Source organism: Paroedura picta, chromosome 3 (assembly GCF_049243985.1).
Source record: "Paroedura picta isolate Pp20150507F chromosome 3, Ppicta_v3.0, whole genome shotgun sequence".
NCBI classification, from domain to species: domain Eukaryota; kingdom Metazoa; phylum Chordata; class Lepidosauria; order Squamata; family Gekkonidae; genus Paroedura; species Paroedura picta.
Window position 1 is genome coordinate 109,681,476 of NC_135371.1, and position 27,541 is coordinate 109,709,016.

Sequence of the window (27,541 nt, forward strand, 5' to 3'; positions counted from 1 at the left end):
AAGGTCTTCTAATCATCAGGAACATCTTTTCAGAAGGGGAACAAAGGGTCTGTTACTAAAAGGGGGAATTTTACAAAGATCCTTTGTATAAGTAGACTTATCAGGTCCCTCTGAGCAGCTGACAGGGGAAGGTGGAGGCGCAAGGAGCAGGGAGGAATGTCCAGCATTTCCACGACCTGCCTATGTGACCCAGAAGTGACATAGGCACATCGGGGACATCAGAGACAACACTCTGTTTTTTGGGGCAAAACTTTATGGTACAATTAGCTTCTACCATAGAGTTTTTGCCCCCAAACCAGAATGTCAACTTCAATGAACCATCATCACTTTCAGGTCTTATTGGCATGCCACAAAAATGCTGGGTGTCCCTCCCATTTTGGGTGATAATTCCAAAAATCTGAATAACAGAAAGGTGGGGCCTGGTAGTGGGCGACCCCCACCCTCACCCCCACTGGGAGTATGTCTGGCATCCCTATCTATAAATTCTGTTCCATGAACCTCACTAGTGAAGCTGTCTATATTCAGTTTACTGACTGAGATGAATGGCAAAATATGGTTTGCAATAAACCTGAAGCAGTGAGTACCAAAACAGATGTGATGAAGATCTCAGTCTGTAAAAGGCCATTTGCAAGTGTGTGCAGCCATGGTTCAGATTAGGGCTATGCCAAAACAGCTTAATTGTTTAATCTCTGTTACGCTAATCAAAACCGATTCTCCTACCCAACACTGCTCTTCCCATTTTAAAGGAAGTAAAACAGGTCCTCTTAAAGCCCATCTTTTGTATTTTTAAAAGTGCTACAACAGCATTGGGGGGCAAGTTTTGATCAGTGAAACTGCTTGGGAGTTGAAAGGTTGAACCACCCTCTCCTTCTTGTTTGTCTTTAAAGAGAAATAGAGATCTGTGACCTTTGCTTTATCTATTTTGGATCTGACTCTGAGCACAGAAAACATAAAGAGAAAGACAGGACAACATGCGCAAGCACAGGGACCATTCATGTACTGCCAAACTGGGGCTTGGTGTTAAGTGTCAACCATGCCTGAGTGGCATTTTCTTGTGTGCCTTAATTCTGAAACTTCTTCCACCCACCCTTGCTCTAGTCCATGCTTGCTGCTTTTATTGTCCCAAATATAGAGTTTTTCTGCAAATATAAAACATGAAAAGTCTCAAAGAGCAGTCAGAATAAATTATGCCAAATTAAAATGGAAAAAAAGCAAAATTTATTCTGATGACATAATATTTTGGAACTGGAAGGGGGCCCACATCATGCCTAGACCTGCTTTTCTTCTTGAACCAGGTCCTCGTCATGACAAAACCCTTCATGTTCATCACCTGGGCAGATAACGGATGTGCAACATTATTCTGAAAATGGTCTTACTCATAAAATGTCGTCCATCCAGTCTCATCACTTTTTGTTGCCAAGAGACCACTGTTCCCATGGTAAGTCATTACTCCAAGTTCCAAGGTCTGCGTTGACACTACTTTAAGACCACCATTTGTGCCAACAGTCAGAGTCACAATTTGATTGTCGGGCATTAGAAAATGACGTGGTGCTCCATTGGTATCCCTCCGAATTTTTAGAGAGTTGCCATTGTTATCAATCACATCAGTCACATCATTATCAGCACTATAGGTGAAATTATATAGATATTCTCCTGTGACAAGGCTTAAGGTATACTGGTGGATGCCATCAGTGTTGAAGACATAAAGTTCCTGCTGTCCTGGAGATGCAATTTCATACTGGTTGAAAGAGTTAAGGATTGGCCTGTTTTTGCTGACAGCCCTGATACGTATGTTCCCGAGATCTGCTATGTAAATAGTGCCATCTGGTGCCACAGCTAAAGAGGATGGGGTATTTAAGATGGCGTCGGTGGCATAGGCATCATCACCAGCATAGCAATTACAGTTGACATCATTTTTGCAGTCGCAGTCCGAAGCTGCCCCAGCCAGGAGGCAAATCTCGCCATTAGTGGTGACCTGGCGAAGCCGGTTAATTTTTTTCTCATCGGTCTCACTGATGTAAAGGATTCCAGAGTGTGAGATGGCAATAGCACTGGCTGACTCCAGTGCAGAATGAATGGCCAGTTTGCTGAGGGAGTAATCTATACCGGGAACCTGACAGTGCATTGGCCGGCCAGCGATGATGCTAACCTGATGGTTCTCGGTGATCCGCAAAATGACATTGTTCTCCAATACATACAGAGAGTTATCCATTGGGTTGACAGCAAGATCGGTTGGCCATTCCAGACGCACCTGTGAAAGACACATCCCATTATTACAACTATTAACCTAGACCAAACCTTTTCAACTTTTGTACCATTGAGAAACCCCTGGAACATTTTCCAGGCTTTGAGAAACCCCAGAAGTGGTGTGATCATGCAGAATGTGTTTGGGAAGCATCGCTGCGTACATGCCCACATGGGGCCCCTCCCTTTCCCACTCCTTCCAGAATCACTATTTGGGGAAGGGGGAGTCACCTGATGAATGTTTAATAAATTTAAAAAATATATTAAAAAATAATTAACTCCCACACATTCTGGAAACCCTTCTAGGGCCATCAAGAAAGCCTGACCTAGACAAACACATCTCTTTGAATGCATATCACTGACCATGGGGACGAGAGCATATCTCTGATTTGAGCAGATTTGTTTTCATCGGCACTTCACTGGATACCTAATGTATTCAGTAAATAGGACTACATGCTGCAAAGAATTGTAGAAAAGGAAAATCAATTAAAAACACTATCATCACAGCTCTCTTTCTCTTGTCACTGCTATAGGTCACCACTGCAAAGGTGACCGGTTTGTTATGATCAGTAATTATATTAACTGTCTTCTCCTACTGCATACTGCCATCACCCTTGATATTCTTATAATTCATTCCAGCAGAATGTAGCATGTAGTATTTCCTGGGGAGCACAACTAGGCAGTCATCCAAAATAAGCAGCCATCTGTTTCAGCATGGTCCACAAGCAAAGAGGAAGTAACACTCTACCTGGGTGACATCCATGCTCGAATCACAGCTTAGTGGTCGAACAGCAGTAAGGTCATTGGAGCCCAGCAGAGTTGAGATGATTCCATTCTGATCAACTTTCCGGATCATTGTGGCATCAACAAAATACATAAGGCCATACTTATCTACTGCAATTCCTACAAGGGTGCAAAGAAAACAAGAGTGAGTTGCCTGGCTTCAGGCCTTGTGAATAATTTTATCAGTGCATTTGCTCCAGATATTGTGGGTCTGTGCCCTTTATTACCCTAGAGAACTACTTCACTAGAATCTGCAAAAACTTTGGTTTTGAATTTTTGACTCTTTAATTCCCAAGCTAACATTCCTGGTTTCCTTTTCCTAATTTCTCTATTTTATATATAAGCAAATTTCTTAAAATTTTCACAGGAAGGTTTTTCCATTCTTGTTTTGATAACATCAAAGTTTACCATGTGCTGCCCTTATGCAACTCTTAAGTACAATTATAGGGCTCACACCTATAGATGGCAACTTTTCATTTATGCTATGTATTCATCTCCTTCACCTTAAAGATGTTTTACTACCAAGAGCATTATTTGCTCAGGCAGACACTTAGGTAGGCAAGCCTCCTCCTACGGGGTATAGTGGTAGGAAGCTGGAAGCAGTAGTAAAGACACTTTTCCTGAGGAGCAATGGTGGCTGGCTTTTTTGGCAAGCATGCTACAAGCCTAGATCCAAAGCATCAGGTAGAGTCACTCTAATGCAAAACACAGCCAGCCCCTGTGATGTACATGACTGTGATCTTGACTTTAGCCTACTGGGTAAGTGAGGCAAGGAGCAGTCTGGACTCTTAAAAACATTTCTTTAAAAGCTATGGTTAGTTTATGAAATTAGGATTCAAGTTGCATTAAAAATTTCCATCACCTTCACTCTGTAGCTGGGGGTCAAGCCAGGGTGTTTAGCGTTCAAAGATTATACAAAACTAAAGATTAACTGTGGTTAAGACCAACTTCAAGTCATGGTTTCACAGCCTAAGTGGACAGATCTGAAGTAACTATGATGGAATGGCCTATGTTCAAGTAATCATGCCAACCACGTTGTTAATTAAACTATGGTTTGATGTGATATCTGAGTATGCTGAACATGGTTTATTCTAACCATAATTTAAATGAAATCATGATGGGCTGCATCTATGTCTGGGTAGTAGTGTGTGCTTGGGGGTACCTGTGGACTGTAAGCTAAATATGAACAGACAGTGTGATGTGGTAGTAAAGAAGAAGTTTTGGGTTGTATCAACAGAGGCGTTGCATAAAAATAATCAGATGTCATAGTCCCACCTACACCTGGAGTATGTGGATAAAAAGGGAGCTTCTCCACCAGGCATACGCTTGAGTCCGACTGATCCATCATCATCTTCTGGTCCCCCCTCAGACCTGAACCAGCCTGACCTCTCTGGGGGCTTGTCTTAAGTTATCATTTATTTGAAGCCACTGTTAAATTTTTGATATGTTATTTCAATAACTGTGTTATTATTTAGACTGTTCTATGTGTTACTCCTACAATGTTTTATGCGAACCGCCCTGAGCCATATGGGAGAGCGGTATAATGAAATTGAGAGGGTGCAGAGGAGAGCAACGAAGATGACCCGGGGTCAGGGGACCAAGCCCATGAGGAAAGGCTGAGGGATATGAGTATGTCCAGCCTGGAGAAGAGGAGGTTAAGAGGTGACATGATTGATCTGTTTAAGTATCTGAAATGTGAGGAGGGCAAGGAGTGTTTCCTGTTGGTAGCAGATAATAAGATCTGCAGTAATGGCCTTAAACTACATATAGAACAGTACCAGCTAGATATCAGGAAAAATGTTTTCACAGAATAATTCAGCAGTGGAATCTGCTGCCTAAGGAGGTGGTGAGCTCCCCCTCACCAGTGGACAGATACTTATCCTGGATGCGTTAGTCTGACCTGCATTAAGCAGGGGGTTGGAGCAGATGGCCTGTATGGCCCTTTCCAACTCTGTGATTCTAAGAAACTGAATGTATGCTGTATGCAATCCTGTGAGTGCCCTAGCTCCTGTCTGGTATATTACAAGCCCTTTCTGTTTGTGCCATTAATAGTACATTTCCCCCTAAGTTGGCCATGTATGCCATGAGATAGGTACTGCCTCTGCTTCTCTTGTGTTTCTCATGCCATGGCACTACTGCATTTCCAGACAGGCATGATCTTTAGGGATTGTGCTGCAAATGTACATACATGTGATAGATACAGTGCAAAAGTCATTCAGTTACCAAAGAAAGTGAGGCAATGTGCATATAAGTTAATCATGATCATGTGACGTGTGAGCAGAGCTGCTAGTGAACATAATAAGGGCACATAAGTATCCAAGGGAAAATAACTACCTCTAATGTTCCTGAGCAGAAGTATGTTCACCAAGGTATTGGCTTTTATACTCCTCTTTTCACTACCTGAAGCAGTTTACAACTGCCTTCCTTTTCTCTCCCCACAACATAGACTCTGTGAGATAGATGGGACAGAGAGAGCTGTGAGAGAACTGCTCTGTGAGAACAGCTCTAACAGAACCATGACTAGCCTAGGTTTAGCCAACTGGCTGCATGTGGAGGACTGGAGATTCAAGCTCAGTTCTCCCGATGAGAGGCCAGCATTATTAACCATTACATCAAGCTGGCTCTCAAGGCAGTTTTGAAAAGGGAGAATAGCCCTGATTGGCCGTAAGTGCTATTTTAGGCAGCAATCTGATGCTAGGTGCAATACCAGACAGCAGTTGAGCATTTGGTGCTTTTAACAGGAACTTATTTCAAGTGTTTAAAATATTTCTTTTAAGTAGAGTGATCAAATCCGCAAATTAATATTTATCAGTTTTTAAAAATAAAACATCTAAATCGCTGTCAGGTTTCAGTGATTCATTGTAACTGTGCTCCCCATTCAGTATAGGAATTCAACCTAGACTGGAGTCTACAGCCCTGTATTTTTATCAATTAATTAATCCACAATGGAGAAGGGCTTTTATGCTAGCGAGGCTAAATGTTTTACCCTCTGCCTTGCTAACCAGGAGATTCAATAACGTTCCCTATGAAAATAGAATTTGTCTTTGTGAATTGAATTGCATTGAATCTGTCTTGCATGTTCTATTGTATTGTCCATTGTATGAAGAGATTTGAGTCAAATTTTTATTCTCCTTTTTAACTAGGTGTGCCAGGTCTTCTGACCAGGCTAAAGTATTGTTTTTAATGGACAGCCAGAACCCTGTATTGATCGAGGGGGTGGTGATGTTTTTGTCAGCTGCCATTAGGATGTGTGTAGTTAAACTTCAAAGTTGAGAATTGCTTATTTCTGTCATTTACATGTTAGTATAATGGTTCTATTAATTTTATTGTCATCCTTTGACTTCTACATGTCTATAATAGTTTTACTAATTCTATTGTCTCTTTTAGCACGCTAATCAAGGCTTGTATGTGTGTATGTGCAACTGTGCCACTCAACTTGACCATTTGCCAGATAGCCAAGCTGGAATTTGTACATTGCCAACATGCAGAAATTTATGTTATTTGATGTTCGTTGAGCAACTTTCTTTCTACTCTGCTTTCATTAGTTCCTAAAGATGTGGCTGGCTAGTCAAAGTGCAGATGCTTAGGCTGCATTTTTTTTAATACTGTGCTGTATTGGAAAGCAAGCACAGTAAAACTAAACATGAATAGTCCCATATCTTCATTTTCCTTTCCTTTTATTTATTTTTTTGCAAGAAGAAAAATATTGTTTGGCTTTTGTTCCTCTATATAAATAGGAGGCAGAGGAGACAGCACCCCCTCCCCCGCCCCTAACAAAATCCAAAACATAATATACACGTTTGCATTCCCAAAGGAACATTTCATACAATCCTGCTTGCCTGCACATTTCCCCTTCACAGCGGAAAGCACTCCGTTAATTCACATTTTGTTCTTCTTTTGCAAGGGAAAGAAAATGCAGGGGCAGGAGTTTACTCCCAATAAAAGAAAGCAAACTTTAAAAAAAGCAACCTCAAGATAAAATCCTATAGGGGAAAAGACTTGTTAACCCCCTGTGATTAAACTGAAGAATAAAAATAGCTCAGCAAGCAATGGCTTAATTGCTGGATAATTACATCAAAATCAAATCTTGCTTCAGACAATCTCCCCCCCCCCCATCCCTTACCTCGTGGGCTCATTAGAGTTGCATCCACAGCTTTCCCTCCATCGCCACACCTAGCTTCATCGAAAGGCAAGCACTGTTCTCCTGTCCCTGCTACCACCTCAGAGTTACCAGCTAAGTCTTTGGCACCAGTGAGTGCTTTGACTTTGTAAATACGGCGACTGTTGGTGTCGGATACATACAGTGAGCCCGAAACAGGATCCACAGCTAGGTAGTATTTGTGGGCAGGGTTGTTGCTTTAGAACAGAAAAGAGAAAAATGTGATGGCTACAGCAGATCCCCATAAGGCCTTCTAGCTAAAGATGGGGTAGGGGGACAGAGGTGGCAGGAAATACAAATGATTCCCCTCGTATCATCATTACTGGCAGTGTCAGTTGCCTGCTTTTCTTCCCCCAAAATTCCAAACCCTACGCAGGAAAGCAATGATTTTGCATGAATTTGCTCAATCCCTCTTCCTTCCTTAATGTGGCTAGAAAAGGTAATGTTTAGGTTAGGCTATGGGAAACTTGGGTCAAATTCTCCTTTTCAGTGATGAAATGTACTGGGTGCCTTTAGGGCAGGTCGCTATCTTTCAGTCCACTCTAACTCATAAAGTTATCACGGAGATCATATGGATAACCCAAATGTACTCCATCACTAACTCATTTGAAGAAGAAAAGAAAAAAAGTGAACAATAAACAAACTGAGGCCAAGACTGTTGGATAAAATATGGCCCCACAGCGACCTAAAGGTAAAGGTAAAGGTATCCCCTGTGCAAGCACCGAGTCATGTCTGACCCTTGGGGTGACGCCCTCTAGCGTTTTCATGGCAGACTCAATACGGGGTGGTTTGCCAGTGCCTTCCCCAGTCATGACCGTTTACCCCCCAGCAAGCTGGGTACTCATTTTACCGACCTCGGAAGGATGGAAGGCTGAGTCAACCTTGAGCCGGCTGCTGGGATCGAACTCCCAACCTCATGAGCAAAGCTTTCAGGCGGCTGCCTTACCACTCTGCGCCACAAGAGGCTCATCGACCTATTTGTTCTTAAAAACTTCAGCAAAGCAGCTTACTGCAAAATATGGGGAAATCTTATGTGCATTTACTTGATCATAAGTTCCACTAGTTCTGAGTAAACAAAGATATGCTGTACAGGTGAGACACTGGCTTTTATATGTTACCCTGGCTCCTATAAAACCTGTCTTAGTTTGTAGTTGATACTCTTTTTGAACACTGTTTATTTATAGACCCTTTAGAAAACTGGAAACAGACAGTTTTACATCTTAATAATATGACCACCGAAGATATATGTTCTTGTTATCTTCCATTTATGGATTTCTTTTTACCTCCCTTGTGAATACTTCTATTTTACAGAGCATGGATGTTTCATTAGAGTTCAAATATTTTAAAAATGTCACCACAACACAAAATATAAGGGAAGTCCAAGCGATGCAGCTTCTGACAAGAAGCTGTAAATTATTTTTCAAAGACATAGCATCTGTGTCTTCTTGTAAAGTTTTTCCCTACTGTGCCAAATCACAGTACCTAGAACACACTATGGCCTGCCTTGAAGCAGCTGTAAAGATGAATAGTCCTCATCATTTATAATTTCTGCCCTTTCGCTTCTCATTCGTTCTTTATAGAAAAAGTTTTTACAAAGAGTTTTGTAACTCTTTCTAATAAGACAGCCAGTCTGTTGGTGGTGGTTGGTTGGTGTTAACGCCCCCATTTAGCATTCCAAAACTGTAGCAAATACTTGTTTCACGCTCAAGGTTAGTACTGAAGAAGCAGGGCACACACACAAGCTCTGTGGTTAGCCAATATATGATAAAAGGAGCTCTGAACAGATTTTCCTACTCTAGTGAATCTCATGGGGTTAACCGCTTCACAGGTTTCTTTATATGATACAAAGCTCTCAAAAACTTCAGCCATTGTTCTCTGCACATATGTCCTTCATAAGTTTAGAATAAGTGACATCAGCACATTTGCCTCTGTGGACAGAGAAAGTGATAGCAAGTTATCAGCTTCACAATCTGTGTACGCATGTATTTAAAGAATAGTACGAAAAAGTCAGTTTCTTTTAAAACATTCATTTTTAATTTCTAAAATGTAAGCTCTTGGAGTGCACCTCTGTGGAAATCAGAGCTTTATGCTGGGAGCAGGTGTGATGAAGAAAATTATAGTTCTGCACATGCTCAAAAGCATTCTCCCAATAACTGAATTTGCTGATTTGCTATTACTCAGGGCATTTATTTTTTAGGATGAAGCTCAGCCCTGGAAAGTTTTAGCTCAAAGTTTGGTCACACATTTAATTATTAAACAGGTAAATAATTCAGTAGGAAATGTGATGCATAAAAGAGCCACGAGTCATGCATTCAAGTGCTGAAAACTGGTTTGTTCATTTACTTCTTTCATATGGTGATAGGTAGAAAACACCGTGGCAATGCAAAATGGTTTAATTTAGTAAGATCAAACAATCAGAAGAGCACATGGTATTTATTCAGCATCGCTTATGCAGTAAGCAGAAATGGAATAGGCGGATGTTGCTGCTGCATTCCAGTTTGGAAGCAGACAGTAGCAGTGGAGACCTATTTCATTTTATCACCCCAGGCTTATTTCTACAAATGCCATTCTTGTGCCCTCAGGCTGGGTGCCATGATCCAACTCCAGCGCTGCTGTAGCAATGACTGTTGGTTGCCCCCATACCCTAAGTAATGGGAAACTTTATATCCCTGCACAATTGCTGTAAAGTAGGCATAATATGGCTCATTATGCTTCATCCCTCCCTAACATGGCACCCTATAAGCTTCCTCCTCTGCTAAGGGCAACTGCAGAACGATCTGAAGTAACCTCTGGTAAGAATAAGATGTTAAAGGGAGAAATACTCCATTGGATGGCTTGGCTATGATGCTGCAGTGGTGGCTCAAAATGTAGTTCATGTCCCCAAATCTGAAACTCAACAGAATTGGTGGTAGTAGTCAAGCACACAACCATGAAGTCTGGTTATTTTTCTTGCATTCATACTCTAGAAAGTCCACTATGCCCTTTCTGAAAGATGCCAGTCCTGTATGCCATACAAAAGTAAGTCCCCCCAGCTTGCAATTAAGTCAAGCTCTTGTTCTACTGCAGACTTTTCTTTATGACCCATTATGCACGGGGGTTTTAGCGCACATTCGGGGTGGAATGGCGGCGACTAAAATCACGGATAACGCACGGAGCCGGCTGCAACCGGCTGCAGCTTCGGTGCATGCCGCCGAAAAAGCCGCGTCAGTGAAACGCGGAAGAAAGCGCAGCTTCCGGGTGAGCGGGGCGCAACCAGAAGCGGCGCCCGGATCGGCGCGTGCATAATCGGTTACTCTGGGTTTTGCCGCCGTCGCGCCCCGCCCCGTGTATAACCGGTATGCGTCGCGTCTTCCCCCTCCGCGTTTTCCATGTGACCCGAAATCGCCGTTTCGGCGGCCGTGCATAATGGGCCTACGTGGTGGATGTTCAGAGATATTACTTCATCTCTAACAAAACTATTTTGACAGCTGTCTGAGGTGAAGAGCCAGTGAGCCACTTGCAAATTGGGAAATGTCAGCCTTAGCAATTCAAACGGACAACTGGACTAAATGCAAAAGCTCCTGCACAAACATGTCTGGCTAACAACAGGCAGATGTAATGAGCATTTAAAACAAGATCCCTGCAGATGCCAGCTCTGGGTGATACCAGTCAAATTTCTTTAAAAACAAACCAAGTCAGCAGGACAAAGGCAGAAAGTGCATTTTCTAGGTGTTTTTTTTGGCTACTGGACTTATTGGCCTCAGAAGAGCAACACTTTTGTATTTTGAGACAAATCAACCCTGTGAGCAAGGTTATGCTGAGACAGCACTGGGCAACCTTGCAGATAGCATAGTTACGTAGTGGAACTCAGGTTTTAGGAGAATGTTTGTGGCAGCAGATGTACAAATGGCCAGTACATTTTCACTCATATGACTCCCTGCAAAACTTGCAGCAATAATAAGAGACTTATGGCCACAGCCTATAGCCACTGCGTTGGCTAATTTCTCAACAGCAGTCACAAAGAACGGCTAACCCAGCATAATAATATCATAATCTAATGCTGCGCTGTGTTACAAATTGAACCAATTATGAATGTTGATGCTGTTCTGCTAAGAAATAACTAAAGAGGGAACAAAGTAACCTATATACACAAAGGCCCAGTTCTATGATGTTTCTCACTGCCCAACACTGGATAGTGCAGGATTTAAATATGTACATATGGTTTACCCAAGTCAAAAAACTACCAAAAGTTTTGGTATTTTAAAGCTGAATACAGATTAGAGCATCTAACTAGTTTAGCTGACCCGAATAAAAGCTGAATTTTGCACTTTTTATTCAGCGATATTAAACTATACCGACCTTGTTTCAATCCCAGGCCCTGTGAGCCAGAGGAAGTGAAACAGATGGCTGAAATGGCTGCTGGCTATTTAAACCTCACATCTTGATGGGTCTGACAAATGGAGGGAAGTGAAAGGGAGGGTTTTAAATGGCTGGCAGAAGGAGGCAAACAAAAAGAGGCAAAAGGGAAGGTTTTAAATGGCTTGCAGCCATTCCAGGGACCCCCTTCACTTTCTTCCGTGGCGGGGGGGGGACGGGACAAAATGGTCATTTAAAACCTCACAGTTTAATGGATCTCTCTGCCAGCTATGAGTTTTAAATGGATGGTAGCCATCTGTTTCGAAGAAGAGGAGTTTGTCCTTGTATTCCAGTTTTTACTACCTGAAGGGGTCTCAAAGTGGCTTACAATCATCATCCCTTCCTCTTCCCACAACAGACACTCTGTGAGGTAGGTGAGGCTGAGATGCTTTCATCCAGGATACTCAACTAGAGGAGGAGTGGGGAATCAAACCAAGCTGTCCAGATTAGAAGCCACTGCTCTTAACCACTATACTAAACTGGCTTCTTTACTCCCCCATTCCAAGTGGAGGGAAGCAAAAGGGAGAGTTTTGAATAACTGGCAGCCATTCCAGCCTTACAGCAGGCAGATGCATCTAGTGTATCACCCTAGTAACCTCTGCTTGAGAGTGAAATGTGCCCCTCATCTATGTAGACACATCTTAGAATCCTTAAAGATACTCCACTTTAGGACATAAACACCCAATAAGTACATCTAGTCCAACTTACACTCCCCACAGATAAGACTGAATTCCTTGCCTCAGAGGCTGTTGTAAATAGCCATGTTATCTCCCCTCCCCTTGCAATATGTGGTTCCATTAGGGGTTACTGACTGACCAAGGATCAGGCACTCTATTCCAACTATTGTTATCTGATGGTCAAACACTTAGGATCTGTTCTGACTTGCAGGATCACAGCCTGGTCACATGGAACAGAACAAACATCAACCACAAACATACTGCAACTGCCTACCAGGAAGGTGTAACTATCCATTCAGTGACTACACTGAATTGAAGCCTGACTGAAAGTTCATGGAAGAATTTGGCAGAGTGATTTTTTCCCCACCCTTTCCCATTAGACTCCTATTTGTTCTGGAAATACTCTCGTGAAGAGAAAGCACTATGGCATTAAGTAGCTGCAAAAATCTGAAAACTAGCAAAATCATCCCTCTTCCCTTTCTTCCTAATTTTTCCTTTAATAACAAAGTGCAACACCTTGTTCTGAAAATGTAAATATGTTTGTCATTTAATACCTGCAAGGTATTAAGTGATATCTTTAGCTCATAGTAGATGAGTCCCCATTTTTTCTGACGTAAGCAGTTATCATAATCAGATTTATTTATTTTATTTATTCATCATACTTCTATACCGCCCTCCCTGGAGACTCAGTAGAATGTATAAGTATAAGTAGAATGTTCAAAAGCATGTAATCACATCAAAGAGGCTATCTAGATGAGGGCAGGAAGGGTGGGAAAAGGCAGGACAGAGCCTGCTTTTGGCCACTACATATTTCTCTGCATATATTCATATGTAGGCATTAATAGTGCCTTCAGGCCTTCCTATCATGGTGTTCTCCTGCAATGTGAATTCCATCAAAGTTATAGAATTTTAATCTTTTGTTTCAGCTGTTCAGATGCCAATTTCTTGGTAAGGAGGAGGAATGAGAAAGAGCAATTATATTCCACAAACATGGCAGGCGTCTTGGAACAGTTCTGGATCTAAGTTTTATTTATGTGACAATATATTTTCCCCGACTCCACCTGGATCTAGAACATAGAATCATAGAGTTGGAAGGGGCCATACAGGCCATCTAGTCCAACCCCCTGCTCAATGCAGGATCTATGAGATCATACTGTTCCATTTATGCTACCAGATATGAAAATGTTCTATTTTTGCAGTAAGAAACTCTTCCCAAATTAAGTCTTGATTATGGGCTGCTTCAGAAGTTGCCAGAAGTTCCCCTAAGCAGAGGCTTCTAACTGTGATTCCTCAAATGAGGATATATGCAAGGAAGATCAGCTTTCAAAGAGTCAAGTGGTAGAACAGACCAGGCAAGGAATGAACCCTTTCTCCAAAGAATTAAAGCTCTGTTTAAAGCAGCTAAGGGTTGGATACAATCTGCCCAACAGATTGACCAACTAATAACATTGTATTAAAGGGGGAGGGAAGAGACAAAATCCAGAAAAAACCATTAATGAGTTGGAAATGAGTTTCTGACCCATTTCCAGTTCATTAGCGCCTTTCTGAACCCTCTCCAGCCTTTATAAAAAGCCACCGCTGCAGTTTGCCTCAGCCATTTAGACCAATTACAGACAGCATGGAGAAGTGCTCATCTAAAAGTTAGCTTGGGGTTCATTATACTTGCATTCCATTAGACATTCCTAATTGCTGTCAGAACTTATTTGGTTGCTTTTTGACTGCATTGTATAATTGCTAACGCTGATCATATTCATAACACACAATTAGCACATAACTGTTGGCGCTATTGGATACATTTAAAACATAACATTACACAAGAAGCACAACACAAAAAGCAAACACAACAGAGCAAACAAAACATAGCAAATGATAAGAGGATCATGGTCTTGGTCTTACCTATGTTTAAACTCTTTATTTCTTTACAGAAAGGGAACAGAAAAGAAAAAAAAAGAGGAACAGTTAGCTGGAGAAGAGACTGTAAAGCAAACACAGCATTTTTGTCTTATTCTACAAGAGGACATCGGCAAGGAAACCTCTTTTCGGCTTTAGCCTTAGGTTAATTTAGGGATGAAGCACAACAGAAGGTGTTGCAGTCACAAGGTAGTTCCCTACTGGAATAGCCCCTCAAGGCATTTTTGTATGAAACTTTCTGGATCACTGAAAAACGTCATGTACAGAAATGTCCATCTTTTATACAGATGGCGAAAGGAGCTGTCAGCTGTCTGTCAGCAAGCTTGGTGAAACAGAGCCCTGACAAAAGTGAAATGTGCTAATATCCTTCCCAGCCAAACGACTGAACCAAGGGGATGTTTTGTAACCTTGAGCACATCTCTGCCTGGCGACTGGCTTCCTTCTTTGCTCCCTAGAGTTGCCACTTAAAGCAGATTTCGCTGTCAGGCTGGCATTCATTTCATATGACTTCTAACTGAAGGGAAGCACTGCTTCGTAACAGAGCAACGAGACACTCTGCTTTGTAAGTCTGCACTGCATTAATCAATGTTCATCTCTGCCATACAAGATGATATTTTAATGCAATGCCAAGGGCTGTGTATTCTTTATACCCCTCGTTTAAAAAGTGCAGAAGGTGTGGCATGTGATCAACCAGGTATGGATTTTTCATGACCCAAAGGTAAGCTCCTGATGAGCAACCTTTACTGAAGATGGGGGCTTGGAAGCCTCAGAATTGATACTGGTAACTCAGATGTCTCTCATACGTAATTGTATTTTCAGCAAAAGCCTTGGACACAATTCAGCCAGCAAAAAGGAAGAGCACTAATATGAATTATCCCTCACACCTGTCCTGGTTGGTAATAAGTTTAATTAAGTCACACAGATCGACTAAATAAATACATACGTATTTTATTTTTACTTGTGTCTGCAGAGAGGAGTTATGACTCTAACAAAAATGCAATTGCATAGGAGCCTGAAAGTACATATAAGACTAACACCATTTATTTCAGCGTAAGCTTTCTCATGTCAGATTCGCATGTTCAGATGTAAGAAGTGGACAATCACCCCCACCATTGTCCCACAAGTTATAAAAATCTGAGCTCTGACTTGAAAGTTTATGTTGAAATCAATAGTAGAACTAGTTTGAATCCAATGACATCTTTAAGACCAACCAAGTCTTATTCAAGCTTACATGTTCAGGCACATGTGTGTGCACATGAAAGCTTATACCTTGAATAAATCTTAAAGGTGCCACTTGACTCAAGCTTTGTTCTGCTGTTTCAGACCAACATGGGTGCCCACCTGAATGAAATTGTGTCTTTTAAGTGCTACTTAACTCTGGTGAGCTTATGCTACTACAGGTTAACATCTTTGAATTTATTTACTGATAGGTACAGTTATTTATGCTATTTATTAATTAATTCTATTATTTAATTTGTAGGCCACTCCTTTCTAGTGGCAGACTCGGGGTGGTTTCCAACATATAAAACCAGACATACAGGGTTAAAATGAACGATTGAAAAATTAATTGTCATTGATAATTAGTAACTGGGATTAAAATGCTCCAGTAACCTTTCACAGGAGATTAAATGGAATATTTAAATAAATACAAATATAAATTTTAAAATATCTTCAGCGTTTATATCCCGAAGTCAAGGTCTGATGGCAGGGAGGAGAGGAGGTCGGCCGGCTCAGATGTCAAGTTACTGCCCCTATGAAAATCGTTTCAAGGAGACATAAACTAAAATAGTGTTTTAAAAAAAATGACTGTTTATTGTTTTGCTCTTAAGCCTAACAGTTGAAGTGCCTTTTAATTTGGAAGCCACAGACCGAGTCTGACTTCTTAGTAAAGTAGTGCTCTTTGGTTGGAGAGCTGACCTTCTCCCTTTACTTCCTCTCACCAGTGCTACTGGACCACTGAAGAGAGAGAGGTTTAAGCCTGGGCACAGAGAATTGAGTTTGAGCCTAGAGGGTCTGTCTGGGTGGTTACTGCCTCTGATGGGTCTTTTCCAGCCCTACTCCCCACAGTGTGAAAAATGATCATAAAAGTGACTTGTCTCATAAGACTGTTGTGAGGCAAAACCATGTTCCCATACGATGCTGCCTTACTCAGAGGGCACATGAAACATTTGACTACATCACTCGGCAAATCAAAAACAAATACGTAGTATGCCAGCTTCCACTGAGACCTTTACACAAACCTTGTGCTTGCCACTTCTTCCCCTTCAATTCTTTGTAAAAAGAATTTATTTCCTCAATTTCTTCTTCCCTTCCCTCCATCTTTATTTCTTTTCCTTCCTTCTCTCACACCTTTGCTTTGCTTTTCTGAGTATGGTGCTCCTCTTGCCCAATCTTGCCCAGCTGCCTCTCTGCCATCTTGCCACTAGCCCTGTGTCCTCGCTAGGTCTCTGAAGTGAAAGCGGACGAGGTTGCTTCACTTTTTGTCTCTCTTCCACATGTAGCAGCTCATGAAGCCTTGAGCTGGGCCTACTTCTCTTCCTAGTCCATAATCAGGGCCATTCCGCACCGGGATCAATGTAGCAAATTGTTTGCTGAACGAAAAATCGCCATTTTAAATAGTGGAATTCGGCGTAACGCATACCTGCCTTTATAGTGGAATCCAGTTGCGTTTCTATAGTTTCCCACAGGGTTCTGGTCTCTGCAAAAATCGCTAGCCAGGAAGCTAAGCTGTGTCCCGCCCCTGGCCGTCAAGCAGCCAATGGGCGGCCGTTATCATGCTCCCAAACAGCCCCTTTCTTTTTAAGGAAGGTTTAAAAAAAAACAAAACACACCAGTTGCAATGAATATGCATTGATTCGTTGCAACGGAGAGACCCATCCAGCTAGCAGGTGGGTTTTGAGCTGCCGTTTCATCGTTGCCACGCTCCCCCGAGTGAAAAAAAAATCCTCCCCCTCACGGGCGTGATTTTCGGCCCAAAACAGTGTGAAAAATAAAGTGAAAATAAACCAGCAAACGGGCCTCTGCGATGCTTGTGCTTGGTGACTTTAAACAGAGGGGCTGCAGCCAGGGAAGCCTCGCTGGGTAAACGAAGGCTCGCTGGTGCGTTGATCTCCGCTCGCTCGGAGAAAAAAAATGGCGATCGCTTCGCCGGAAGATCAGAGGAGAGAGCCAGGGGGAGGGACTTTGCAGAAACCGCAACAATGGTAACGCACAGAACTTTCCCGCTAGTGTTGCAGATTGGTTGCAGGAGTTTAGTGCTTTCCGGAGGGTGAATCCACTTTTGGGGATTTCCCTGAAAGCGCTACAACAAAGCGCTTTTTGCAGATCGGTTTCAGGAGTGTTGCAGATTGTCAACGACGTTGTGCATAATGGCAAAACTGTAGCGATTTCAATTAGTAACCATTGTGCTATTTTGGACGAATGCGGAACGGCCCTCAGGAATTTCCCTTTAAGCCTTTACTTTTTCCGCCCTCCCTTGAGGCTAACCGCAGGCCAACACATTGGCCAATCCCTTCATTACCTTTTCTCCTTGGTCCTTGCCCCACCCTTCTCTGCCTCCTGTCTCCTTCTCTCAACCAGGCAGGATAGCCAAATGCTACTGAGACCCTAGGCCCTTCCTACTTTGAAATAAGCCTGCCCTCCCATTCCCCACCCCTTCAGTCCTGGATTTGTGCCAGCCTTGTTAGATGAAGCTGTTCTTGTCTTGACCTCTCCTTCCCTCTGCAGCACTGGGAAGGACATGGCTAGGAAAAGCTGTTGCAGTACAAGTAGGAGAGGCAGCAGCTAGTATGGGGCTCTCTTTGAGCAATCCCAACTCATTATTTTCCTTCCCTCTCCTTCTTTCCTTTGCAATTTATCCCCCTTTGGATTAGATCTCTTATTTCCATCTCTCCCACTGTGCGACCCTTCTTTCCATCTTTCCCTAACAGCCCTTTTCTCATCCCTGAGGCCTTTCCCCAAAAGACACACATACTCTTCTAATAACTGAGAGAGACTGTTTTATACTCCTGTTTACTCCTTCTAACTGGCACACATCTTGCATTTGGGGGAAGTAATCCTTCTGATTCAGGATGGCTTGAGTGGAGGATGGTGAGCTAAACTGCCACTTGATTTCCTGTTGCAATCCCTGGAGGAAGGAATAATCATTCCTAAGAGTAACTTTCCATACAAAGGAACTCAAGGGACACAGCCTCAATTGCACACAGTGGGGAGTGCCATGATCCTTCTTCCTGATGGTTTCTTTTTTTAAATGAAAGACAGCTGTAGGATGCTGAAATTGGGAGCAGAGGATGTTTGGGTAAAAGAGGGCTGATTTAACCCGCTGGAGAAATGGCTGCATTGGAGGGTGGACTCTATGGAATTATCCTGCTGCTGAAGAGATTCCCCTCCACATTCCCCATTCTCCTCTAGCCCTAAATCTTCAGGAATTTTCCATCCTGGAGCTGGCAATCCTATAACAGCCATTCCTCGTCTAAGCCATTCAATTACGATGACTCATTAAACTGTAACTGCATGGAGCACAGATTGCCAAAAAGTGACTCTACAGGATAAAGATAGAACAGATAAGAAGGCATTTTGCAGCCCAGAACTAGATCAGTAGAATTACCTTAATTCCAAGATGCTGGTAACATTCCTTGAGGGAAAGATGCGTCGAATGTAATTAAAATCCCCAACAAAGAGGCTTCCGTCAATTCCCACCGCAAGCGCCACAGGTGCCAGAAGTTTGTTTCCTTCTGCAAGCCCATTGCAGCTTGGGCAAGAGATGCTCCTCCTGCGACCATTACCCATGATGCTGGCAATCACAGCTGGTTGTTGAGTAAGAAACTGATTCTCTCCACTGCCTTTGTGCAGAATACCTAATAATGAACACAAAACAATACAGTGAAACAAGACCCTAATCTTGTTCTTAACACCTGATTTAAGCAGGCTGTCAGGCTGACACAGTGGGCATGCAGTTCTCCATTTTTAATGATAAATTACTTTTTTGAGGAAGGTGCATTGTAGATCAGCCACTTCCACCACAATGTTCTATAGCTGCTGTGTTTATTGTTTAACGATATTACCACTGCTGTCTGCCTATGCTAGTCACAAAGTGTGTCACAGACACCTAACTTACACATAAAAACAGTCAGTAAACCCTCTGGATGCCATGACATTTTCTTTCTAAAGGCCAATGGTTTTAGAAATTTGGCATGGTTTTTGCCCAGTAGGATTTCTGATTGGCATTCCAGAGTTATAAAAAGTTATTTTGGCAGGAGTTGCCACGACAGCACAAGGATCATCACTGCCTGATTGAAGGTGAGCTGCGGGTTTGCAAGAAAATATTTTTCAACACTACATCCATTTTAAGAGACATTCTGTTAAACAGTGCTTCTGCCTGGAGTGTTGAAGAATTACAATCAAGTGTTATACATAACCTAATTCCCTGACATTTTGTAACTGGTTCAGCATCCTGCAGTGGCCATTTTATGGTTGCAGCCACAATTGTTCAGAATTTCCAAGTTGTTTACAGGCTCCAAAAAGATGGGCGTGCTCAAAACAGTTCATTTAATGCAGGAGTAACTGCCAATGCCATCCCAAGCAAGAGCTACAGTACTTGGGTTGAGAAGTCAATGAACATACAATGATGTCACTCAGTTCAGTTTTATATTCCTAAATCTGGTATAAGTTTCCCCCACATACTAGCCTCCTCTGCAGAACAGGTTTCTTTTATATAACAATATGCAAACCCACCATTTGCATTTGCAGCCCAAAATAATACAATGCAAGAAACTATTTCCTATGTGACTATTGCAAAAATTATTAAGGATTAATTTCAGGAAAGCTACAGAAAACCATTCTAAATAATGTGTTACAAGGAGCAGAGACAACAATAAACAATAATTATTCATCTCGAAATCAGTCATTCTATGTCAAAAGGTCAGATCATGTTCACAGTTACTTAGCATCAGCAATACTGTATCATCTGGTACTCTTGGGTTGCTCACTATTTACATGGTCAAACCAAAAAGGCAATTAACAGTGAATCAGAACTTAGATAACTCTGTATATTCTGTACCCAGGTTTGCTCCTAGAAAACTTGCTGCTGTCTCTGCTGATTTATAGCCACAGGTATCATAGGCTTTAGAATACAGGCCCAAAGCACTTATAGAACTCTGCATTTGTTTCAAGCTCTCAGAGTGGCACATTAAGAGTCAATGCACATAAAGTCCAGTGCCTGTGCATAACCAACCACTTTTATATGCGTTATTATTCAAATGTCAGTAGAAACACTGTCTAATATTCTAGAGGCATTTGGGAGGAAGGGCCCTAATCTAAAGTTTGAGCAACAATGAAAATCATTTCACTTACCACTTTTTATGTTAAGCACATGATGCTTATCTAAAGACCAGCCCCCTAGATTTGAGGGGTCAAGTTCAAATCCTTGCAGCAGAGCAGTCCTTTTCTCCCATAAAATTAGACTGGGACAGGTCTCGTACTCATAGCCCACAGATACTGAAAAAGTATTAAAAATCACTGCATGTGAATGATTTGTCACTTGCTACAAAATACTGCTTTATTCTATAAAATTAAATTCAGATATCTGACTTCACTTGACCCTGAAATGTGATTTACTTTTACTCAGGAGAACTGTAGGTTCTCACTTTTTTAAAAAAAGAAATGAAATATTGAATGATGTGGAAATTTTTTAAAGGCCTGCTGTCATAACCTGCTATATTCAGGCCTGGCTATATGAAATACATATACTCAGTACTGTATATATACTTAAAAAAAAGAAACTGCAGTGAGGAAACAGTACAAATATATTAAATGATGATGCACTAGCTATATGTCATCGGCATACCAGTAGATAGGAATGCTCACATGGAGGCATTCAGGGGATGGATGAGGGATTTCTTGCCAAACTGCCTTTGCATGTACTCCAATTTCAATATAAATCTACTTATTATTTACTATAGTGGTTGTGGATTCAGAAGAAACCCTCAGAGCAAATATGTAAAGTATTGATGCAGATGAGCCTTTTAAATTGTGTGCATACCTCAAAGGTTCTGTCAGGAACAGCCAGCACAACTTGCATGTTTTGAGAAGAAGAACAGTTGTTTTTTATATGCCGCTTTTCTCTACCAGGAGTCTCAAAGTGGCTTACTGTCCTCTTCCCTTTCCTCTCCCCACAACAGACACCCTGTGATGTAAGTGTGGCTGAGAGAGCCCTGATATTACTGCTCAGTCCGAACAGCTTTATCAGTGATGGTTGTATGTTGAGGAGTGGAGAATCAAACCCGGCTCGCCAGATTAGAACCACTACACCAAGATGGCTGTTTGGCAGAACAAAGAGGGCTGTACCTGGCCTAAATTTTAAACAAAGGACATTCTTTTTTTAGCCTAATGTAATGGCATGGATGGAACCAGGGATGAGACTGATGGATCAGAAGTTTATTTAGACTTCCAGCATCATGTAATGTGTGTGAAACATGTGTTTGCCACTACAGTTACACACAGCAGGGACCCATGACCAATGCCAATTGTCTAGCATGGGTACCAGTGTATTTAGACAAAACAGCCACAAAACAACATTTCCTACTCACTATGCAAAGAGCCTGTTTTGTGAATAGACTTTGTTGATTGAATGGCTGATCTGTCTGGTGCATTTTCCTCCTATTTTTTTAATCCAAACTAATGAAGTCCGTGAATTTTTTCTTCCCCATTTATTTTCATCACACTAACCCTGTAAGGCAAATCAGTCTGGAAATTGTGACTACAATTCCAGTGACCTGATAACATCTACCAATGGGCCAATGAGCTGATAACATCTGCTGGGCCCCTGGAACCCCACCCCACCATATACACCCACTAGAAACTTCACAAAGCAACTTCCAATCCAGCCAATCCAGCCAACAAAAGGTTATGATAAATTATTATATGGTTATATGGTTAACAATTTAAACATTTCATAATGAAATGTTACTGAGTTTAATTTTTGAAGTACTGAACCTTATCTGTTCCACTATATATTTCTGGTAAGGCCTTAGAGGAGGAGCATGTCTCATGTCTGGAGTGCCACTCAGTGCTCAACACCCACTCAGGGCAGCTGTCACACCCCTGAGTGCCTCCTCTTCCAACTGGCTTGCCTGTCTGTCCAAGAGCCAGCCAATCTTCTTCTGTCCCTCACCGCTGACCACCCCTTCCTCCTTCTACTTCACTCTGAGGCTTGGAGGCTGCAAATCCCCGTTGCATGAGAGCTGCCCCTGCCAGTGAGTTCCCTAACAGCTGCCTGCAGCCTTTCCAGGTCCTGAGGGGAGGGGGAGGCTGTCCGCAGAGTTCTTCACCCACCTAATCTAGGGCCCGTTGTATTCCTGAATGCAACGGGCTTGGCTCCTAGTACTATAATTAAACTTGTACACTGATCTATGCTGTGCCCTGAGCTGCAAAGGGAGGGTGGTATAAAAATGTAATAAATAAATAAAAAATATAAATGAGCCCCTGCCAGTTGTATGATGACATACCTACAGCATCCGAGAGCCCATAAACTTTCTGCCCATAGGCATCTGTTTTGTCCCAGATAAATGTATAGGCTAGGTTGGGGGAGGCTTGGAAAGACTTTTGAAAGAGATGCCCTTCTACAGCTACCATCAGATGAACTTTAATTAAGTTCAGAGGCACAAGGGTTTGTGTCATGGTGATCTTCAGCAACGATTTATAGCCAGAGTTACGGGAACTCAGGTAGCATAGCTTTATGTTGGAGCCTGGGATCTCAATTTCTTCATGAAGAACCTGAATAAGAAAACAGATTATGATTAAAATGTACATCTTGTGAAAGGGATTTGTTTAGCTCATGGGTCTTATTTACAGATTAATGACTTTTTATTGCTGGGAAGTTTTAGCATAGCCTTCCCGCAGTGACACAATTTAGGTTATGATTTCTGGATTAATAATGCTTTGGCCACTGTTATACTTTCTTTTAAAAACCACACTGTTAGCAAAAGTGTAAATAAGACCCACAGGTTTTATTGCTAGTTATATGCAAGAGGGCCACAAGAGGCTGTAATTATATGAACCTGCAACTTCCACTGACAATCAGCATAAAGCAACAGGGATGCCCCAAAAAACAACCAGCATAATAATAATAATGGCCAAGTAGATCATTAAAGGACTTCTTATCATCTATATACTCTTGCCCAGAGGAAGAAAAATAACTTTGCTTTATTTGCACACTCACAGTTGTTTTTTTTCCCATAATGGGAGATGAACTAGATGGGGTGAAAGCAGATCTGTTTGTTTAAACTCAGGTCTGCAACAATTGAGTGTATAACAAGAAGAAGGGTAGGGTCAGATTTCTTTAGCAAAGGATCAGAACAGCTGAAACCCACCCATTGCTCACCTATATCCCCTTAAATGCTTTTCTTCCAGCATCAAAACTTGCCCAAGGAGACAAAGGGCTGACGAGGCAAACCATAAGTGGAAAGGTTTGATCTGTGAGGAAGGTTTAACCGGTCAAGCTCTTGCCTGTTGGCCCTTTTTGCTGTTAAAATCAGAACTTTAGATTGGGCAAGAATCTAAGCAGGCCATTGAGAAAAAATGTGTACAGTCTAAGTGGTCCATGCAAAATCCAAAACCAAAAAGGAAATCCAAGTAATAACTTTTGTTGTGACCAAGCAAATTGATATAAAGCATTGGGAAAGCTTTTGAGCTAAGCAGAACTCTTCATCAAGCTGGAGACTGCAAAACATTTAAAAAAGCAGAAATGATAGGAGGCAGATTATTCAGGCCATGATGTTAGAGTCTGACCTTGCATGTACCTACTGTGAAATCATCTAGTCTGCCCCTCCCTCCAGATGTCTAATACAATAGGAACTCTTAAGGCATTCAGAAAAAAGATGAATAAAGTTAAGATAAGCAAAATCCAACAATCTATCCTGTACCCTAGCCTTTCTAAACTGTTTTACCACTGAGAAACCCCTGAAACATTCTTCAGGTGTCAAGAAGCCCCAGAAGTGGTGTGGTCGTGCAAATATGGTTGGGAAGCATAGCTGTGTACACGCCCTTCCAGGCCCATTATTGGTTATTTTGGGAGGGGGGGCTGGTAACATTACCATATATGGTCATATCATCTAATAAATATTTTAAAAAATAAAATAATAATTAATTCCCACTCATCAGGAAACCCTTCCAGGGCCATCAAGAAACCCCAGGGTTTCATGAATCCCTGGTTGAGAAAGCCTGCTGTACCCTTTTACTATGAATCATTTCTGAAAATTGATTTCTAAAAGATGCAAGAGCAGAATAGATACCAAATGCTGGTGTTGCATGGTGTTTTTGTGTGTGTGTCAGAAATAGATATATGTGAAACTGATATATAGGTTGGATCATATCAACAAGATCCATACATTAGGGTTGCCAGCTCCGAGTTGGGAAAAACCTGGATATTTTATTACCTGGTCATAATTACCCTTGGATAGCAGCCTCATCCTCATGTTGCTCTTAAGTGTCTCCTGTTCTTAGTTCAGGGCACTTATTAAGCTGCTTGTGAGGAAGGGAGGGCTTTCATGCATGAATTTACAAAGGATCAAAGCCCATGTACCTTGTGGAGGTGCTCTGATAATTCCATGAGAAATCTGTGTAAAATTCATGCTTATCAGCATTAGTATAGAAGTCATTCTTTACAGAAATATAATGTCCATGAACAATGTATGAATAGATATTTCCCCCTCATATTTCTGCCTCATTTTTTGTCAAACTCCAACCTTTGTCAGACTCCAAGAAGCAAAAGGTTTTTCACTCACAATGAGGATATTCATCTTTCTGACACTGTTTACTACATTTATACAAGCATTTTCTGCAGGAGACACACACATGGAAAACTTGGCACCAGATATATTTATAAATGCATTCCCTCCATGCAGTACCATTGTAAAAACTGAAAACATATATTCTACAAAAAGATGCATGTTAGCCAGCGTAAAGGACTCTCATATGGCAGAAAAGAGTAAGCAACCACATGTTACATTCTTGTTTCATTCATACTTGATACCTGGGTCTCTGGAACTATGGGGTTTTGACCAGGATCATCACTGAAGAATATGGAAAGCGGTGATGAAATTATAACAGGATCAGGCCTAACAAAACCACTTAAGTCACAGCTTGGAATAGAGTTCTCTTCGGTCTTCATTGCAAGTGTGTCCATGGCATAGAAGCTGTTCCATGGCAGCCACACAGTCCTCTCCTGGCTCATGAATGGGGCTCGCTCAAAGTGCAGAGTCAGAGATGCTCCTCCATTTGCAATCAAGTCAAACCTGGAAAAATTTGAAAAACACATCAAAAAGGATTTCAGAGTAATGCAGGACAATGGAATGTGAGGCTATTAATGAGCTTTTGCAAATTCCTAAATTATATCCAGTTCAGCAGAAATCTTCAGGTTGAACATTAGAGTAACACTTTGGCCACATGTTGCCTATCTGTCTGTCCGTCCGTCCATCAATCATCTTATTAATTCAATTAATAGTCTGCCTTCCTCCTTGAACTCAAGGCAGATCACATAATAACACCCTATAAAGCCCCATAAAATCCCCTTTAAAAACCTTGAAACTATAAAAATCACCAACACAAGATGGTAGAAAGCAAAATCCTCCAGCCTCTGCACAACTGTCCATGAAAGGGTTTGTGAGATGGAATAGCGTAGCCTGAGGCGGCCCATTTGATCTTAACAAACCCAACCTCAATTGAAGGCCTGGTTGAAGAGCTCTGTTTTACAGGCCCTGCAGAACTTTGATAGCTCTGTCAGGGCTCTCAGCTCTCCCGGGATCTCATTCCACCAGGTCGGGGCCAGGACTGAGAAGGCCCTGGCCCAGGTTGAAGCCAGGCATATCTCTCTGGGGCTTGGGACCATTAACAGATTAGTACCCACAGAGCAAAGAGCCCTGCGGGGAGCAATAAGCAAACAAGCGGTCCCTCATATAGGCAGGGCTCAAGCTGCATAAGGCCTTAAAGGTCAGAATCAAAACCTTGAACTTGATCTGGGCCATAGCTGGTAATCAATGCAGCTATCTCAGTACAGGCTGGATGTGGGTCCTCCAAGATGAATCAATGAGGACCCTAGCAGGTGTATTCTGCACCAGTTGGAGTTTCCAGGTCAAGGACAAGGGTAGGCCAGTGTAGAGCAAGTTACAAAATTCCAGTCTAGAGGTGACCGTCGCATGGATCACTGCGGCCAAACAGTCCAGAGGCAGGTAGGGTGCTAGTAGCTGTGCCTGGTGAAGATGGTAAAACGTCATGCAGGCTACCCCTGTGACTTGTGACTGCAGTGTTATTTCTCTGTATTAAAAGTGTTACCGACATTGGTCTGTCCCTCCCACATTGTTCTACTTTATAAAGCAAAATTATTGACTGTGAGAGTAGGCAGGCCAGCAGCTGTAGATACATCTTGAGAAGCACAATACAAGAATAATATTGTATGCACATCTTGAAAGGGACTTGGCATCACTTCCCCTCTAGGGACCCTGAGAGTTTCAGTTTAAGGATGGGTAACAACTTAATAATTCTCAATACCCTTCTAAAGATTAAAGTTCCTGGGTCCCTGGGAAAAACCACCAAGGTGAAACATGTTTTAAATTATTTCAATCTGCAGGAAAGACATGGCTTTAAAACTGAGCAAAGGTTGACATCTACAAAATACCACCAGACTCAGTGTTAACTAGAGCCTTTGTAATTTAATCTCAGCAGCGACAAAACTATCCTTTCATTAGAATGGTTGCAGCAGATGGCAGAGAAAGAGCAATGATGGGAAATTTGCATGACTGCTCTCTGAGCTGGATCTCTTTCAGAAATGAAGGGGATGCTTCTCTCCAGGATTTTAAAGCAGTAAACAGTTGCTCTAGAGAACCGAATAACCTACATGGTTTTAAAACTGGAAAATTGGTCCTCCTAAGGAGGTGAGGATATTTACTGGGGGAGGAATTCCTTCTAAACATCCTCTCTCCCCCCTGCCTCGCAGGGTATACCAAGTGGTGCTCTACAGATCTCTGAATTTAGAAAGCTGTATCGTGTGGATGGGCAAGTCAAAGGAACAATAGGTGTAATCCTTTGGTTGGGAACAAGGCTTTGGGTCTGTTAGGGTTCCTTCTGGAATCAGTAAGATCAGGTGGCTCTGATTCCCCACCCCCACTTGTCCCTAGGGGCTGAGGACACATGTCAACGATCATACTTGCCCTTTTATTTCCTTGTAGACATACAGAGAGAGAGAGGCACAAGCACCATTTGTTTTGCTTAGGAAAGTAGTTTATTGCAGCATTTGACAATAATGGGTTCCTGACCTACTGATGCCACCCATTTGCACCCTGCAGGGGTGGGCAGTTTGCTGAGCTGACAACATTTCCAC

The 27,541-nt window shown here is 42.0% G+C and overlaps 1 protein-coding gene across 19 annotated transcripts in view; it reads right to left on the reverse strand.

Moving 5' to 3' along the window:
* The window catches only part of TENM2 (teneurin transmembrane protein 2), a 1,331,635-nt gene that overhangs the window by 44,115 nt on the left and 1,259,979 nt on the right, over positions 1 to 27,541 (reverse strand). For 16 of the 19 annotated variants that reach the window (XM_077327160.1, XM_077327169.1, XM_077327168.1 and 13 more), the window contains 8 exons: positions 25,199 to 25,460; positions 22,674 to 22,941; positions 20,521 to 20,664; positions 18,776 to 19,025; positions 14,155 to 14,175; positions 7,151 to 7,383; positions 2,993 to 3,147; positions 1,377 to 2,251 (listed from right to left, as the gene is read on the reverse strand). In XM_077327160.1, the coding sequence (XP_077183275.1) occupies positions 1,377 to 2,251; positions 2,993 to 3,147; positions 7,151 to 7,383; positions 14,155 to 14,175; positions 18,776 to 19,025; positions 20,521 to 20,664; positions 22,674 to 22,941; positions 25,199 to 25,460 (2,208 nt within the window). The remainder of the gene's footprint in view (positions 1 to 1,376; positions 2,252 to 2,992; positions 3,148 to 7,150; positions 7,384 to 14,154; positions 14,176 to 18,775; positions 19,026 to 20,520; positions 20,665 to 22,673; positions 22,942 to 25,198; positions 25,461 to 27,541) is intronic. The other 3 variants (XM_077327164.1, XM_077327161.1, XM_077327167.1) reach the window with 1 other exon arrangement.